This window comes from Zalophus californianus, chromosome X (genome assembly GCF_009762305.2).
Source record: "Zalophus californianus isolate mZalCal1 chromosome X, mZalCal1.pri.v2, whole genome shotgun sequence".
Taxonomy (NCBI): domain Eukaryota; kingdom Metazoa; phylum Chordata; class Mammalia; order Carnivora; family Otariidae; genus Zalophus; species Zalophus californianus.
The window spans coordinates 27080410-27099475 of NC_045612.1; the positions used below are offsets into that span (position 1 = coordinate 27080410).

The window sequence follows — 19066 nt, forward strand, 5'->3', positions numbered from 1 at the left end:
CACCCTGCTGAGGGCAGAGCCCTAAGTGGGGTTTGATCCTAGGACCATGAGATAATGAACTGAGCCGAAGACGCTTAACCGAATGAGCCACCCAGGTGCCCCCTTTTTTAAATTAAGTAAACGCTGTGTCCAGTGTGAGGCTTGAATTCAGGACCTCAAAATCAAGAGTCACATGCTCTACCGACTGACTCAGCCAGGTTAGCCTACTAACTTTTAGTAAGTACCACATTTTGGGACGCCTGGGTGGCTCAGTTGGTTAAGCGACTGCCTTCGGCTCAGGTCATGATCCTGGAGTCCCGGGATCGAGTCCCACATCGGGCTCCCTGCTCAACGGGGAGTCTGCTTCTCCCTCTGACCCTCTTCCCTCTCGTGCTCGCTATCTCGCATTCTCTCTCTCAAATAAAAAAATCTTAAAATAATAAGTACCACATTTGTTCTATAATCTATAAACAAACTACAAATGACATAGTGAATACATAGGTTTTTTTCATTTTTTTTTTTTAAGATTTTAAGTAATCTCTACACCCAACATGGGGCTCGAACTCAACTCCAAGATCAAGAGTCGCATGCTGTACTGACTGAGCCAGCCAGGGCACCCCAAGAACATAGTTTGAAAGTATTTTTAAATACCAGTTCTGAGGAGGTTTATTTACCCTAATCTTCAAATAGTTGACTTTAATTCTTATTCAGATGTCCATTAAAATTCAGCAACAGAAGCGAGTTAAAAATTCAATTTTTGTAAAAAAAAGTGTTCTAATCTGGTATAGGTACATAACAGGGTAATTACAGAAGAAATGACACAATGCCTAGGATTTGTTCTAGAATATGCAAGCAAAAAAGGGGAGGGAAGGGGGGAAATCCCAGATGAAACAAGATGGGCTAAATGTTATTTATTGAAGCTGAATGAGGAATATCATGGGGTTAGCTCTACTTTCCTTTCTACTTTTGTGTAAGTTTGAAAACTTCCATAAGAGAAAGCTTTTTAAAAAAATTTTTTTGGTGGGGCGCCCGGTGGCTCAGTTGGTTAAGCAACTGCCTTCAGCTCAGATCATGATCCTGAAGTCCCCGGATCCAGTCCCACATCAGGCTCCCTGCTCGGCAGGGAGTCTGCCTCTCCCTCTGACCCTCCCTGCTCTCATGTGCTCTCTCTCTCATTCTCTCTTTCAAATAAATAAATAAAATCTTTAAAAAAAAAAATTTTCTTTGGTGCCCTCTCTGGGGCTTGAACTTTAAGAAAAAGCTTTGAAAATTCACATCTTTCTCAATATTCACTGAAAGTGTAGTTGACATGTTAAGAAAGGTAGACTGCATTTAAATGGCTTGCTCAAGATTTGTTACAGTGACCATATTATCTCTTGGGAGAAACGGGCCAATCTTTGTCGGGAGAGGGTGTCGGGAGAGGTCATATTTTTATACATTTTAAAAACAGGTTTTTCATGCACTTACAGAATTCTACAAATTAATATGAAAACAGGGCGCCTGGGTGGCACAGTTGGTTGGGCGACTGCCTTCGGCTCAGTCATGATCCTGGAGTCACGGGATCGAGTCCCGCATCAGGCTCCCTGCTCGGCGGGGAGTCTGCTTCTCCCTCTGACCCCCCCCTTCTCATGCTCTATCTCATTTTCTCTCTCAAATAAATAAAATCTTTAAAAAAAATGAAAACAGATGTCTTTTTTCTTTTAACAGGACATGACTTGATGTGTACCTTAATGCCTGGCCCAATGGCAGAAAATATATTTAGGTTTCATTTTAGTATTTTTACGAGGGCTATTTTATTTTTTCTGAGAAAGTAAAATAAATACAAAGTAGTAAGATATCATTTTAAAGAATAGTACTTTATTGAATAAGTTTTATTCACAGAAAAATAAGCTTTAATCTATGATGACTGCCAGACTGTACAGTGGAAAGCAATTTTCTTTGTTTTCCATAGTGATGGAAAGGTTTCTACTAAATGAAAAAAGTCATAAAATTATATTCACAAATATAGCACTCTATCTGAAAACATTTCACGATTATTCACAACACTAATACAATGACATAAGAATCCGTCATTCTGTCAGATTAAATATAACAGTAATGAAAAAATGCAAAATCTTCTAACAAAAATTACATTAAAGCCTTTAGTACATCAAATCGAAAATGCAAATTTGTTACTAAGTATAGAGAAAATGACAAAATATACTTATATAGTAATTTTAAATGTTGTATTAATGATACACAATAAGAATGTAGGAAATGCCAAAAAAACCTCTGCATATTTGCAAACTTTAGTCTTCAAAATACAATCTTACCACCCAAAATATTAATGTAGTATTGTACAATTTGAAGATATATGTATTTAAGATTGTCCTACTGTATTAGTCATAAAGTGTCATTTAATATGTAGTGAAAGTTATGGTATAAAAGAAAGAATAGTTGAAAAAATAAACATTTGAGACCTCCCAGGAGAGGTAACTTGAAGTTTTTCACCTTCAAACTATGTCCCAGTCTGGGCTGCCACTAATTAGCTAGATAGCTTTGAATAAATCACTTCACCTTTGAGCCTCAGTTGTCTCACCTGTAAAATGAGGGGGAAGAATCAGATACTAAGGTCACTTCTAGCTCCGACACTCTAGGATTCTAGTATGCCGCTAGTGAAATTCACATTGTGCTAAGTGATTAAGAGTCAAATTGACACTGATAATGAAAGTGGGAATAAGCCAACTGTTCCTATTAGGAAAGCTCACCCGAATTCGATAAGAAGTTTTTTTTTTCCAGATTTTTTAAAACAGAACTTAAATATTTTTAAGGACCTGACCTATTTATTATAATTTACATCTTAACTATGAGAAACTCCAAAAAAGATGAGTAAGAGTCACTGAAAGAGTTATCATCTAAGTTTTAGCCCAAATTTCCAGAGTCAAGGCAAACCCCTGGAGGGTGAGAGTGTGTGCTGGGAAGGGAATGAACATCTGTAGCAAGTATGTGACATCCAGGGTCTCCCTGAACTCTCCTGATGTTGTAAGATAGGTATTACTCTTATGTCAGAGATGAAGAAACAGCTCTCTTTTTTAAAACAGACTTGGCTAAAAATAACTACATCTGTCAACTATCCCCTCCTGTTTTCTTATTTCTCTAATGGAAATGAAAAACGTACCCCATTTCTCCCACTCCCCCACCCTTTCCCCTCATATTCATCCCCTGGGGAATCAGGAAATAAAACAATGATTTGGGCTTAAAGAGTACAATACACGCCCCTAATGCTGTGGTGGTAGTCTCCATTCAGAGAGTTCAAAATACCAGTTTTATCCACTCAAAACAGGAAAAAAAAAACCTACCAAAATTTAAATAATATAACCACAAAAACAAAAGATCATAGTTACGCAGGGCCAAATCACATTATATACACCCATCACACCCACGCTACCCCATCTTAGCCCTTAACCAAAGGGGAAAAAAAAACAACTAAGAACGAACCTAGCAGGAAAGGCAATACAAAGCCGTTAATTAATATACTGGAGTTTACTTTATAAACATGAAACCCATTTTTCAAAAATTAAAACAAGGCTTTTGATCAGCACACCAAATTATTATGAATAAAGAGAACTACTTAGTACCAAACAACCTGACTCTTCGCATGAACTAAAATGTAGTAAAATAGGTGGTGACTTCAAAATCTTTAGAGTGAACTTTCTAACAGAAAAGGAATGTCTACATGTAGATACGGAGAACTATTCTGGGAAAGGGGGAGGCGCAGATTTGGATCTCGTTATATTTTTGACCTTGCAAGTAATCATTTTTTGCACAACTAGATGGAAGGGATCCAGTGCTTTTTATAGTGAGAACACAGACAAACATTGGTAAGTCTTAAAAAAAAATGTGATTAGAAGTTGGAGTGCTGAGTGATTTCAGAACCTGAAGCAACAGCATTTCTAAACAATTCTTAAAATAAACTTGTTAGCCACATCAGCTTCATGCATTACATTTCACAACTCATGGGGAGAGAAAAGGTCTTTCTTAACTCTAAACATACAAGTTTTAAAAGAAGAGTTTTAATGAACTGAGGCTCCCAGAACAGGAAAAGCCTTATGTTAAAACAATTCAGTCCTTGGCCAACAACTAGATTGAACTAACTACCTGACTTGGAGCTGATGTGTTCTGGAAAACACATTTAAGAATCTTTAACACTTTTCTCCCCTTTAAATTCAAAGCTTAGACTATATATGTAAAATTTAACTTAATGAACATTTAATTAAACCTAAGTGGAAGTGCAAAGGTAAAGAGCTGCGAGTTTACACGATAAAACAAAGACCCCTGGGTAGTCATTATTTAATTTAAAAAGTTCTCATTTAAATTTGCAATGCTTTAAATGACTGTCACTTAAAATAGTCATCCACAGAGGTGACGAGAACTTGACAATACTTTCTCTTAGAAAATACGATGAAAATAGAATTTTTAAGTTTCACTCTCAAACGTTTCTCCGCAGTAAAATGCCTCATTCACCTCTACGACAGGTCAGTTTAAGAATCTTGTAAAGCAAACCCTGGGTGTTGTATGAAGCACTTCTAAACTTATTTTTTATCTCTATTGACTTTTATTCAAGTTTTATTTTCTTTTTAATATTTAAACAAGTATTCTCGTTTTCTTGTCAATATTTTGTAATTTCCAAGAGATTTTAAGGATCTTGAGAGAATATTTATTTCAGAAGCATCTACTACTATTACCAGTCAAGGAAACAAAACAATTTAGGTAAAGACTTGACATTTTGTCCTATATACATCTTAATTATCCTAACAGTAAAAACGCACACGAAACTTTAAAATACGAGATGATATGAGAAGCTCAACATGGAAAAGCTGTCCCTAAAACTACGAGCAGTGTACAAACATGCTTCTACTTTTTCCTACATAAGCTGACAGATGGTTAAAATACTGGGTTAACAAAGATCTTTTAGTAAAGTGACTTAGGCAGGCTTAAACTAGCAAGGATTAAAGATGAATCCTTACTAATTAATTGGAAGATCTGAGACATATTTTATATTTCATTTTACAAAATCAGGAATATTTATTTTGAAACAAGAGAAGACATGGTCTACCTGTCAGAAAACTACCACTCAGAAATATTTTTCATCCACAAAGCAGGAAAAACATAAAAACATTTAAATTTCACATTGGCACCAAAAAGGTTAACTGCTCTGCCTTCTTGGATTAGAAAAACTAAAGCTGAGCAATAAGTAGTTTTGCAGGCGTTTGAACATGCCTAAGCCTTTAAATCAGTAAAATACTTTCTAAAAATTCTGATTACAAAAGTAATACATACTTATAAAAAATCCAAACAGAACAAAATGAAAAAGTAGAAAGTGAAAGGCCCCTGCAACCCCCCTCTGGGCCTTACCGCCCCCACCCAAGAGAAACCACATTTAACAGTTTGGTGCTTTATCCGTCCAAATCTTTTGTTCTATACATATACAAAACACACACACCTTCATCTGACTCATTCTATACACAGTGTTTTGCCACTTCAGTTTACACTCAATATATCTTTGACATCTTTCCATGTCAGTACATGTTGGCTAGATGGTATTCTATCCTTAAATACCCTTTTAACAAAGGCAAAATCATTTTTTACAATCACCCACCCAAGCACGTGTGTATAATTTTAAAAGAGAATGGACAAAATCCTAAAACACAAAGACAAACATCTAAAAATAATCTGTATCTTTCCACCAGTGTGGAACAGTTCATTCCTTTTCACACAAAACAAATTATGTGATTGGGGAGATTAACTAATCTCCACGTTTACACAGAATGCTCCATTTGTTAAGCCTATATGAAAAGAATGAAAAATTCAGTTGATTAATTCACTTACACTTAGAAATTAAGTTAGTGTACTACAAATACACATTGTGATCAGTTACAATATGCTTCTTAGTCTAGATTTCAATTAAATAACGGTAAAAAAAAAAAAAAGAAGATATACAACATAGCTAATATCCCCCAAAATCCTGAAATTCAAATTTTAGATTACGAACTAGAACACTGTAGTTTACATTTTGTCTACTTGGTAGCAAATGCTAATGGCATTCAATGCTGATTACTTAAAGTCAGTTCACATCACACACTCAATCAGGGTAATGAGAAGAACATAATGCGCCTAACTGTAGAGTTAGATTAAGACATAAAAATTTTTTGCTTGAAAGTAATGACTGTGTAGCACATGGGACATTTGTCAACTGCTTCAGCACATTGTTTACAAGTGACCAGATGTCCACAAGGAATGAAAACCACAGCAATATTTCTATCCATACAGATTTTGCAAAGCTTCTCCTCTTGCAGGAGCCTTAGCTGCTCTTCAGCACTAATCTCTGCACAAAAAGAAAAGAAATGTGTTAATTTTTGACTTTCTTAGTTGTTGAAATGTACTGAAACAACACGAACCCCTACTATGTGCCAGGCGCTAATCAAGGGCGCGGAGACAGGATGACTCACACATGACACCTGCTCTTAAGCGGCTCGCAGGCTAGAGGAGAGAAGGACATGAGCTGAGGCTATGGAGGGAAGCACAAAGTACAAAGTGGTAAGTGCTATAATAAAGTTATGTACAAAGTGTTCGGGGACGAGATGAAAGAACGAGTTCTTCTGCTCAGATGAGCTGGGAAAAGCTCAGGTTGGCAGCTGCAGGGTGGGGGGATGGGGGAAATGGAGGAGTGACATTTAAACATGGCCGGCAACTTGCCAGGCACAGAAGCCAGGGTTAGGTAAAAAGAAGTGACACATGGAAAGGGCGTGACTTACTCCAGAAATGGAGGGATGGATCTGAGGGACACTTCTGAAGTGGGACTACTAGGAGTTGGTGCCTGAGTACATGTGAGGGGTAGGGAAAAAAGAGGAAACAGAGTTGATTTTAAGATTTCTAGTGTGGCTGACAAGGGGATGGTGATGCCAAAAGGAAATATAGAAAGAGCTACTGGTTTGGACTACTAGGAGTTGATGCCTGAGTACATGTGAGGGGTAGGGAAAAAAGAGGAAACAGAGTTGATTTTAAGATTTCTAGTGTGGCTGACAAGGGGATGGTGATGCCAAAAGGAAATATAGAAAGAGCTACTGGTTTGGCATTTTTCAAGTTGTTTTTGAGGTGTTTGCAGGGTATCTGTATACAAATGTCATTGGATAGTCACATCTTGAGGTCAGGAGAAGTTAGGGCTAGAAACAGAGATTTGGGTGACGTCAGCATATAGGTAGCACTAAAGTGCTTGCTAAATTCAGCCTTTCCCAAACTAGGTTTTGTGAAGTGTTAACAAACATGTCACAAAAATGTGTTTCATGGTCAAACAGAACTATGATGACAGAGGTGCCTGGGTGGCTCAGTCGGTTAAGTGTCTGACTCTTGATCTCAGCTCAGGTCTCCATCTCACGGTTGTGAGTTTAAGCCCTGCGTTGGGCTCCACAAAAAAAGAACTATAATAACAACAACATCAACAATGGCAGCAGTTAACAGTAACACAGTACTTACTACTACGTGCCAGGCATTATTCTAAAGGCATTACATATCTATAATCTTTGTAGACCAGTGGTTTCCAAATGTGGCCTCACATGGGAATCAGTTGGGGCATTTTTTTAAAAAAGATTTATCTATCTTTTTCTGAGATGGGAGGGAGGGGCAGCAGGAGAGAATCTTCAAGCAGACTCCCCAGTGAGTGGGGAGCCCCTCCGGGGGGGGGGGGGGGGCTTCATCACAGGACCCATGAGATCATGACCTGAGTCAAAATCAAGAGTTGGACGCTTAACTGAGCAACTCAGGCGCACTTGGGGCATTTTTTTTAACGATAGATTGCTAGGCCCCATTAACTAAATCTAAAATTTCCGGGGTTGTTTTTTTTTATTTTGTTCTGAAATTAAAGTATGCAAAATAAAGAAGATACGGTTTTACACAACGACAATTTTTGGGATTGCACACACAGGCTGGGGAACCAATGCTATGAAGTACAGGTCAGTACAGTACAGTCTATGTCCCCTCTTAGAAAGTCACAATGCATGGCCCTGTTTAACTACAGAGCTCCTCCCCCCCCTTTTTTTGTTCCCTCTTCACGGCATCCCTTTTAACATCTTGGGGAACACTGTTTTTTGTTGTTGTTGTTTTTTTAAAGGTTTTATTTATTTATTTGACAGAGAGAGGCACAACGAGAGAGGGAACATAGGCAGGGGGCGTGGGAGAGGGAGAACAGGCTTCCCAAGGAGCAGGGAGCCCGATGTGGGGCTCGATCCCAGGACCCTGGGATCATGACCTGAGCCGAAGGCAGACGCTTAACGACTGAGCCATGCAGGCGCCACCTTTTTTTTTTTTTAAAGATTTTATTTATTCATTTGAGACAGAGCACAAACAGGGGGAGAGGCAGAGGGAGAGGGAGAAGCAGGCTCCCAGCCGAGCAGGGAGCCCGATGCGGGGCTGGATCCCAGGATCCCAGGTTCATGACCTGAGCCGAAGGCAGACACTTAACCATCTGAGCCACCCAGGCGTCCCCTTGGGAACACTGTTTTGAAAACAAGTTTGGGAAACAGTCGTTGAGTTTTGTTCAACAAATATTTACTGAACACTTAACTAGGTTCTAGGAACTAGAAATACAACAATTAACAAATACATAGGCCCCAGGCCCCTAACTGTTCATAAACAAGTAAGAAACACAAGTAGACAGGAAATTATAATAGAGTGTAATGATAAAGGTAATTACAATGTGTTATGAAGAACATAGGAAGCGTGTGAGTGTGCACACACACATAAACAGAAGGCCTCCTGGAAGAAATTATACTTAAACTGGGTCCTAAAGGATGAGGAGGAGTTAACTAGGAAAGATGGAGAGGGGACCCTGAGGGAACAGAGGCAGTGGGAGAAGAATGTTCCAGGCAGAGGAAATGGCATAGGCAGGCTCCAAGGGGAGAGAAAGAACAAGGCCTGTAATTGCACGGGTAAGGCCTGGGGAGGGACACAGCACGACATGAGGGTACAGAAGGTTACAGGGGCCCAGTCATGAAAGATTTGGCAACCCACATAAAGGAGTTTGGACTTGATCCTGAGGGCCCTGGGGGCCAGTAAAGGGTATTAACCTGGAGAGGGAGAGGGGGAGAGAGAGAGAGAGAGAGATGTGTGCTTTGGAGAAGTATGCCTGACCAGGGGTGGACAGTATTATTTAATCTCTTTCTTCTTAAAAAGCAACCTCATGGTTTAATAATCAAAACTATAAGCTCAAACATGGACTGAATCAGAGATAAGATAAAGCACCTGTCCTCAAGAAGCTTGGTCTGATGTGCAGGACAGAAAACCGTTCTAAAACAATGTTACAAATGCTCTCATAGCAGCACAAGTAGAGAAGAGGGAGCTCCGGACTCTGCTGTGGGTCCTGGGGAAAGCTTCAAAGAATGACCTCTAAGTGGAGCCTTGAAGGATGAGTTTACAAGATGGATTTAGGGGACTGGGGGTGGAGTGGGGAATGAGACTAGGTACACAGACAGGGAAAAGGCAGCTGGGGCAGAGGGAACAACGGAAGTGAAGGGTTGGCAACTCTACACTGATTTGTATTATATGAAAGCATTTAACCAAAAAAGTCAGAATCAAGTACACGCTCATGCCCTGCAAAAAGGAGAAAAACAAGAAATTCACACATGACTTTTGGGTGTGATGCTCCAACGAGTAAAACGAACACTGGACCTAGAAGAGTCAAGTTTATAGAGACAGAAAGCAGAATGGTGATTGTCAGGGGCTGGGGGGGAGGGGGAATGAGGAGGTGTTGTTTCATGGGGACAGAGTTTCAGTTCTGTAGATAAAAAGATCTGTGGAGACTGGTTGCACAACTGTGAATGTACTTAATACTACTGAACTGTACACTTAAAACATTTTATTAAGAGGAACACTGGACCACATGTCAGGAAACCTGATTTTTATTCCCAACTAGCTGAGTGATCTTTGTCAACAGCACATCTATACTTCAGTTTTCTTACTGAAGTAATGTTTAAGTTATTATATGATCTTTCAGGTTCACTTTGGTTCTGATGCTCTGATTCCATTTCACAGACCACAGTGGAATGAAACGTCTGGCCTACCAAACACTGTTATCAACTTTTTCTACCTTATTTCCACCTTATGTACAGCCTGGGCACAGGTGAGGTGAGGCTCTGGGCACAGATTTTACCTCCTGAGACCAATAGTTTACCTCTGACAATTTTATTTCACTCAAGCCTTAGGGTAACTATTGGATTCTACGTCCTTTACTATGGCACCTTTCCCCTTCTAATTTCTTTTTTTAAATAATTAATTTGAGAAAGAGAGAGGGGGAGTATATAAGCAGGTGGAGGAACAGAGGGAGAGGGACAAGCAGACTCCACGCTGAGCAGAGCCTGACGCGGAGCTCAATCCCATGACCCTAAGATCATGACCTGAGCCGAAATCAAGAGTCAGACGCTTAACCACTGTGCCACCCAGGCGCCCCATCTTTTTAAGATTTTATTTATTCATTTGAGAGAGAGAGAGAGCACGAGTCGGGGGGAGAGGCAGACTCCCCTGCTGAGCTAGGAGCCCAATGTGGAACTAGATCCCAGGACCTGGAGATCATTACCTGAGCTGAAGGCAGACGCTTAACCATCTGAGCCACCCAGGCACCCCCAACTTTTTTTTTTAAATTATTTACTTATTTGAGAGACAGAAAGTGTGTGAGCAGGGGGAGGGGCAAAGGGAGAGGGAGACAGAATCTCAAGCAGACTCCCCACTGAGCATAGAGCCCGATGCAGGGCTTGATCCCACAACTCTGAGATCGACCCTGAGCTGAAATCAAGAGTTGGATGCTTAACTGACTGAGCCACCCAGGCGCCCCAGCACACTATGTAATCTTTAAAAAGAAAGATACTATTTGGTACTATTTTTAGAAGACCATTTCCTGGGCTATTCTCTGTCAGACAGCCATTGGGATAAAGCTAGTACTGAATCTAGGATTTCTCAGTAAGCAACAATAACAGTGTAGTTTTTCTAAAAACTTCCACCTGCTTCACCTCAGTTAGGCCTGCCTTCTATTTTGTATAGAATTAAGAGTCGTTGTGGGCGCCTGGGTGGCTCAGTTGGTTAAGCGACTGCCTTCGGCTCAGGTCATGATCCTGGAGTCCTGGGATCGAGTCCCGCATCGGGCTCCCTGCTCAGCAGGGAGTCTGCTTCTCCCTCTGACCCTCTTCCCTCCCGCGCTCTCTCTCTCTCATTCTCTCTCAAATAAATAAAATCTTTAAAAAAAAAATCACTGTTATACTGTTTTGTGACTGATGTAATTATCTAAATGTTTCAGAAGCATTTGAAATAACTTAAAGATCAAAAGGGTCTATTCATTTTTTAATTTTTATTTTTTTTTAAGTAAGCTCTACATCAACGTTGAGCTTGAACTCAACCCCGAGATTAAGAGTCACATGCTCTTCTAACTGAGCCATCCAGGTGCCCCAAAACAGTCTTTAATGTAAAAAAAAAAAAAAAAAAAGTACACTTTTAGATTTATTAGCACAGGGAGAATTTTCAAACTTTGGGAGAGGTGGTCAAGAGCTCAGAGAACAATGACTATAACAGTGTACCTCAGTACCCAAAATGTAGTCACAGTTTGAAATCTTTTTTTTTTTTTTTAAAGATTTTATTTATTTGACACAGAGAGACATAGCAAGAGAGGGAACACAAGCAAGGGGAGTGGGAGAGGGAGAAGCAGGCTTCCCGCTGAGCAGGGAGCCTGATGCAGAGCTCGATCCCAGGACCCCGGGATCATGACCCGGGCCGAAGGCAGAAGCTTAACGACTGAGCCACCCAGGTGCCCCTGAAACCTTTTCTTTAACCTTTGACGTTGCCATCAAACACTAGAGTTGCTTTCATTCTGAAAGAAGGAACTTATATTTTTTATCTTTTTTTCCTAAAAGGAGTTTATATGCTTCCTTGCACATTATTTAATATACTTTTTAGGGGTGCCTGGCTGGCTCAATCAATAGACCATGAGACTCTTGATCTCAGGGTTGTGAGTCCAAGCCTTGACTTGGGCGTGGAGCCTACTTAAAAAAAAAGTTTAATATTGGGCGCCTGGGTGGCTCAGTTGGTTAAGCGACTGCCTTCGGCTCAGGTCATGATCCTGGAGTCCCGGGATTGAGTCCCGCATCGGGCTCCCTGCTCGGCGGGGAGTCTGCTTCTCCCTCTGACCCTCCCCCATCTCGTGCTCTCTCTCTCATTCTCTCTCTCAAATAAATAAATAAAATCTTTAAAAAAAAGTTTAATACACTTTCTCTGTATGATTTACAGTACCAGGGGGCCACTCATTCAAGCTGTATTTAGTAATATGGTGCTTTTATAGGTTTATATCACATGAAAAGTTGCAGAACACTCTAAATCCATTTTAACTACAAAACTTACAGATTTCACACACAATCATAAAAGCTTTCATTGTTCTTTATCTAAACTAAAACACAAACCCACACTTAAAATAAATAAATCAGGGGTGCCTGGGTGGCTCAGTCAGTTAAGTGGCCGACTCTTTTTTCCTTTTTTTAAAAAGACTTATTTGTTCTAGAGAGAGACAGAAGGTGGGGGGCAGAGGGAGAAAATCCTCAAGCAGACTCCCCACCGAGTGTGGAGCCCGATCCCACAACCCATGAGATCATGACCTGAGCTGAAACCAAGAGTTGGATGCTTAACCAACTAAGCTACCAGGAACCCCAGCATCCGACCCCTGATTTCAGCTCAGGTCATGAGGATCAAGGGATCAAGCCCTGCAAAGGGCTTCACGCTCGGGGGGAGTCTGCTTGAGATTCTCTCTTTCCCTCTCCCTCTGTCCCTTCCCCCCTGCACTCTCTCTAAAATAAATAAATAAATCATTACAAAAATAAAATTAAATTACTAAATCAGTGGGTCTTACTTGGATACCAATTAGGACAAATCAACTGTTAAGAATGTTTTAAGACAATGGGGAAAATTAAAACCAACTGATTTTCAAATGATATTATGGAATTATTGGTAATTCTGTTAAATGTGGTAACAGTGTATTATGGAATAAATGTATCCCCCCCCAAATTCTTATGTTGAAGCCCTAAACTCCCAATGTGATGGGACTCACAGATGGGCCCTTTGGGAGGTAATTAAATTTATATGAGGTCATAAGGGTGGGATGTGCTCATTATGGAATCAGTATCTCTCTTATTTCTTTTTTTCTTTCTCTTTATGTATTTTTATTTTTATTGATTTTAAAAATTTTATTTTTACATAATCTCTACACCTAATGTGGGGCTCAAACTCACAACCCCAAGATCAAGAGTCGCATGCTCTACCGACTGAGCCAGGTGCCCCTGTATTTATTTTTAAAGTAAACTCTAGGGGCGCCTGGGTGGCTCAGTCACTGAGTGTCTGCCTTCGGCTCAGGTCATGGTCTCAGGGTCCTGGGATGGAGCCCCGCATCGGGCTCCCTGCTCAGCGGGAAGCCTACTTCTCCCTCTCCCACTCCCTCTGCTTGTGTTCCCTTTTTCGCTGTGTCTCTGTCAAATAAATAAATAAAATCTTAAAAAAAAATAAACTCTATGCCCAACGTGAGGCTCAAACTCACGACCCCGAGATCAAGAGTCACATACTCTACTGACTGAGCCAGCCAGATGTCCCATGGAATCAGTGTATTTATATGAAGAGGAAGAGACACCAGAGTGCTCTCTCTTGGCCACGTGAAGACACAGAGAGAAGGCAGCCATGTGCAAGCCTGGAAGAGAGTCCTCATGAGGAACCACATCTGCCAGCACCTTGATCCTGGACTTCCCAGCCCCCAGAAATGTGAGAAATAAATGTCTGTTGTTTAAGTCTATGGTATTCTGTTAGAGCAATCTGAGCACAGTTTAAGTTACTGCTTAACACAACAGTATTAAGATTATGTTTAAAAAAAATCCTTATCTGTTAGGTATATTTAAAGTATTTATAGGTAGGGCGCCTGGGTGGCTCAGTTGGTTAAGTGACTGCCTTCGGCTCAGTTCATGATCCTGGAGTCCTGGGATCGAGTCCCGCATCGGGCTCCCTGCTCAACAGGGAGTCTGCTTTTCCCTCTGACCCTCTTCCCTCTCGTGCTCTCTCTCTCTCATTCTCTCTCTCTCAAATAAATAAAATCTTTAAAAAAAAATAAAGTATTTATAGGTAAATGATATATGGGATGCCTGGAATTTTCTTTGAAATACCATAGCAAAAAAAGTTGGGGGAAGAAATGAAACAAGACTGAAAAATTGTTGATAATTATTGAATCTGGTTTATGGGTACGTGAGGGTTCATTGTACTGTTTTCTCCACTTTTGAGTATTTGTGAATTTTTTATTAACAGAAAGTTTAAAAAAAAATGTTTATCCTAAGGGGGATATGAGAAGGAAAAAAATGAATGGGTCACAAAGTCATATAAGAAACTAACCATAATGAAGTACTGTTAGGTGTTTCTTGCTTTTTAAAAACAGCCATGCATACCTTTTTGCAATGAAGTCTGGCTTGATTCATCTTGTGTATTGTCTTTCTGAGCACTCACTAGATCTGAAACCAGAATCTCAAGTGATTTATAGTTGCTCCCAGATGTCTGAATTTTTTCCTCCATTATTTTCTTAATGTCCTTGAAACTAAATCCCATTCGTATAGCTTCTTGTAACATAGGATTTTGGAAGATGGCATCATCTGAAATAAAAATTGGTGAGGAAAAAGAACACAAGAGTTTAAACAATTATTTTCATTAATACAACTCAACAGCAAAGTACAGTTAAAAAGAAAAAGGTAAGCAGCAAGAAAAAAACAAAAAACAAACCAGCAATCAAAGCTACTTTGGGAAGAAGATTTTGAAATATTTAAGCACTGAAGAATCTTTCAGAATCTTAGAATCATTGAAAATACAGTATTATTTTGTGGCACTATGAACTGAGATTAGGTGCTTTAAAGACCGAAGAAATAGTAAAAGACTAGGTAAAGAAATAGTAAAAAATTAGGTAAAGCTGATTCGAAGAAAAAGTTAAGTGCTTCAAAAATCTGACCTTTTTTCAAATCAGCTGTACTCATTAACAGCTAACCTAAGTACTTGAGTAGATATCTTTCCCAAGTCCCTAGCAATTATTTTGGAAAAATCATGGGAAATAGGAGGAATTCACAGTCTGTGACCTTGAATGTGTGAGTTTCCTATCTCTGAGACTGAGTTTCTGCAGCCAAGGGGGGGTGAACCAGATAAGGCAACAAAATGAATAGAAATTCACTGTAATGTTACTCAAAGTAGAAATACAGGTTATGTAGGGAACTGCTAAAAGAGGAGACTTATTTACAACCTCTGATTCATCAATTCTACTCGAGTATTAAATATAAGTACAAAGGTCCACCAAAAAAAAAAAATCCACCAAAGACATGCACAAGAATATTCATAGCAGTGCCATTTGTAACAGCCTCAAACTGGAAACAACTCGAACATCTATCACCAGGTGAATGGGTAAGTAAACTGTGGTATATTCAAACACTACACAGGCAGAAGAAAAATGAACTACTGCCACAGTACATAATGAACCTCACAGACCTGATGAACAAAAGAGTCATCATAATGATGAGCCAGAGACAAAAGAATATACCATATGATTGTATTTATAAGATATTCAAAACTAATCTATGGTAATAGAAGTCAGAACATAACTTAGGGTAGATGTTGACTGGGAAAGGGGCCTGAAGGAGTTTCTGGCATGGTGGAAATGTTCTATATCTTTTTTCTTAAAGATTTTATTTATTTGAGAGAGAGCACTAGCGGGAGGGGGATTGGCAGAGGGAGAGGGAGAAGCAGACTCCCCGCTGGGCAGGGAGCCCGATGCGGGGCTCAATCCCAGGACTTCGAGATCATGACCTGAGCTGAAGGCAGATGCTTAACTGACTGAGCCACACAGTTGCCCCTGTTCTATATCTTGATTTGGCTGATGACTACACAGATAAATGCATGTTAAAATTCACTGAACTGAATACTTAAGATTAGTCTATTTTAAACATTTTATTGTATGTGTATTATATTTCAATAAATGTTTTTTAAAAAGAGCCATTGGAAAGGGATTTGATTATAAGAAATATTACATGGTAAGTAACAAAAGAAGTAGGAAAGTAAATTAAGATTTCTGTTTGATAAAGAAAAATTCTGTTGGGAGGTTATAATGCACATAAAAGACCATTTATAAGACTACTAAAGCATCTGAATGAGAAATAAGGGCAGAAACTAGTGCAGAACCAGTGGATTTTAAACAATATTAAAAAGGTTGACTTCATCAGACCTGGTGGTTAATTAAATGTAGAGGGATTAAGGAAAGCAAAGAGCTTAAAATGATTCAAATTACTGGGTGACTTTGTGAACTGTGGAGCCATTAACCAACTTGGGGGGGGAGAACAGGACTGGATTCAGTCTAAGTGATTTTTTTTTTAAAAGATTTTTATTTATTTATTTGACAGAGAGAGACAGAGAGAGCAGGAACACAAGCAGGGGGAGTGGGGGAGGGAGAAGCAGGCTTCCCATGGAGCAGGGAGCCTGATGCGGGGCTTGATCCCAGGACCCTGGGACCATGACCTGAGCCGAAGGCAGACGCCTAACGACTGAGCCACCCAGGAGCCCCGTCTGAGTGATTTTTAGAAATGCTGAATTTGAGCTGCTTTTTGAGATTTCTAGGTGGAGATGTCCAGAGGTCAGCTGGACATCACGCTTTCCTGGTTCTACTATTTGTTTTTGTTTTTTTTTTCCAGCTTGTTTCGCTGGCTCCTTCTGCTCACCTGATTAGACACTGGTGGTTCCCTTCCATTCCCTCACTGATCGCCTCCTTTTTAAGTCTTTTTTTTTTTTTAAGATTTTATTTATTTATTTGAAAGAGAGAGAATGAGAGACAGAGAGCACAAGAGGGAAGAGGGTCAGAGGGAGAAGCAGACTCCCCGCTGAGCAGGGAGCCCCATGTGGGACTCGATCCCAGGACCCTGGGATCATGACCTGAGCCGAAGGCAGTCGCTTAACCAACTGAGCCACCCAGGTGCCCGATCGCCTCCTTTTTAACAATCTCTCTGGATACTTCCCCCACCACCACAATTTTACCCTTATTTATGTGAGTTCCAGGTTTTAAGACCCACCTACTTGGATATCCCGCAGGTATCTCAAGCTTATCTTGCTAAAAACCAAAAGCAGGGACAACAGGATATCCACATGAAAAATAATTAAAATGGCCCCCACCTTACACATATATAAAAATTAACTCAAAATGGATCAAAGACCTGAATGTAAGAGATAATACCCCATAAAACTCTTAGAAGAAAACATAAATGACCTTGGATTAGGCAATGATTTCTTAGATATAACACTAAAAGCATAAGCAACAAAAAATAAGATAAACTGGATTTCATCAAAATTAAAAATTTATATACTTCAAAGGTACACCAGCAAGAAAGTGAAAAGAGGGGCGCCTGGGTGGCTCAGTCATTAAGCATCTGCTTTTGGCTCAGGGTCATGATCCCAGGGTTCTGGGATCGAGCCCCGCATCGGGCTCCCTGCTCGGTGGGAAGCCTGCTTCTCCCTCTCCCGCTCCCCCTGCTTGTGTTCTCTCTCGTGCTGTCTCTCTCTCTGTCAAATAAATAAATAAAATCTTAAAAAAAAAAAAGTGAAAAGAACAAGTGAAAATATTTACAAATCATGTACCTGACATGGAACGTATATGTAAAAAACTAGAGTATATAAAGAATTCTTATAACTCAATAACAAAAAGATAAATAACCTAACTAAACAATGGGCAAAGGCAATGGACATTTCTCCAAAGAAGACATACCAATGGCCAATAAGCACATGAAAGGATGCCTGACATCATCAGCCATCGGGAAATGCAAATCAAAACCACAATAAGATACCACTTTACATCCACTAAGATGGCTGTAATAAAAGGACATACATACGGGGTGCCTGGGTGGTTCAGTCGTTAAGCATCTGCCTTTGGCTCAGGTCATGACCCCAGGGTCCTGGGATCGAGCCCCGCATCGGGCTCCCTGCTATGCGGGAGGCCTGCTTCTCCCTCTCCCTCTCCCACTCCCCCTGCTTGTGTTCCCTCTCTGTCAAATAAATAAATAAAATCTTAAGAAAAAAAAGACATACAATAACTAGTATTAACAAGGATGTGGAGAAACAAACTGGAAACCTTATACACTGCTAGTGGGAATGTAAAATGGTGCAGCATGTTGGAAAACTGGCCCGTTTATCAAAAGGTTAAATGTAGAGTTACTACATGACCCAGCAATTCCATGCCAAAATACATACTCAAGAGAATTAAAAACTTATGTCCACACAAAAATTTGCACACAAATGTTCATAGCAGCATCAGTATCCTTCATAAGAGCCAAAAAGTAGAAACCCAAATGTCTATCAACTAACTGATGAATGGATAAAGAGAATGTGGTATTATCCATACAAAGGAAAATTTTTCCACCATAAAAAAAGAATGAAGTACTCCTATAGGAGTACCACAACATGGATGAACTTCAAAGCCACATATTATGATTCCATTCATATGAAATGTCCAGAATAGGCAAATCCAGAGAGACAGAAGTAGATTGGTAGTTGTCTGGCTGGACCTGAGGGTGAAGGGGCAGCAATGCGGAGTGACTGCTAATGGGTATAGGATTTAAAATCTTTTAGGGATTATGATAATGTTCTGCAATTAAATAGCAGTGATGGTTCCACAACCTTGTGAATATACCAAAAACCACTAAAGTGTACAGTTTATAAGGGTGAAATTTTTGCTATACGAATTACATCTCAATTTTAAAACATTAATCCTAAACTAGAGTCTCATTAGTCATAAAAAGTACAGGATGCACTGTAAGGATAATTACTATCAAGAAATGTTATAGAATCTTCATTTGTGGATAATTTCAAAAATATAGGCTGGAATAAACGATTTCTTAAACTTTATTACTTATGTCCATTACAAACCTGTATCAAACATTATCAAAGTGGCTCTCCTTTTTTTTTTTAAAGATTTTATTTATTTATTTGAGAGAGAGAGAGAATGAGAGATAGAGAGCACAAGAAGGAAGAG

The 19066-nt window shown here is 39.7% G+C and overlaps 1 protein-coding gene across 3 annotated transcripts in view; it reads right to left on the reverse strand.

Annotated features, from left to right (window-relative positions):
• Window positions 1-1822: 1822 nt before the first annotated feature.
• LOC113930311 (X-linked inhibitor of apoptosis) overlaps window positions 1823-19066 on the reverse strand; it is a 57901-nt gene continuing 40657 nt past the window's right edge. For all 3 annotated transcript variants that reach the window (XM_027607540.1, XM_027607539.2, XM_027607538.2), the window contains 2 exons: window positions 14466-14666; window positions 1823-6343 (listed from right to left, as the gene is read on the reverse strand). In XM_027607540.1, the coding sequence (XP_027463341.1) occupies window positions 6150-6343; window positions 14466-14666 (395 nt within the window). In that variant the 3' untranslated portion in view covers window positions 1823-6149. The remainder of the gene's footprint in view (window positions 6344-14465; window positions 14667-19066) is intronic.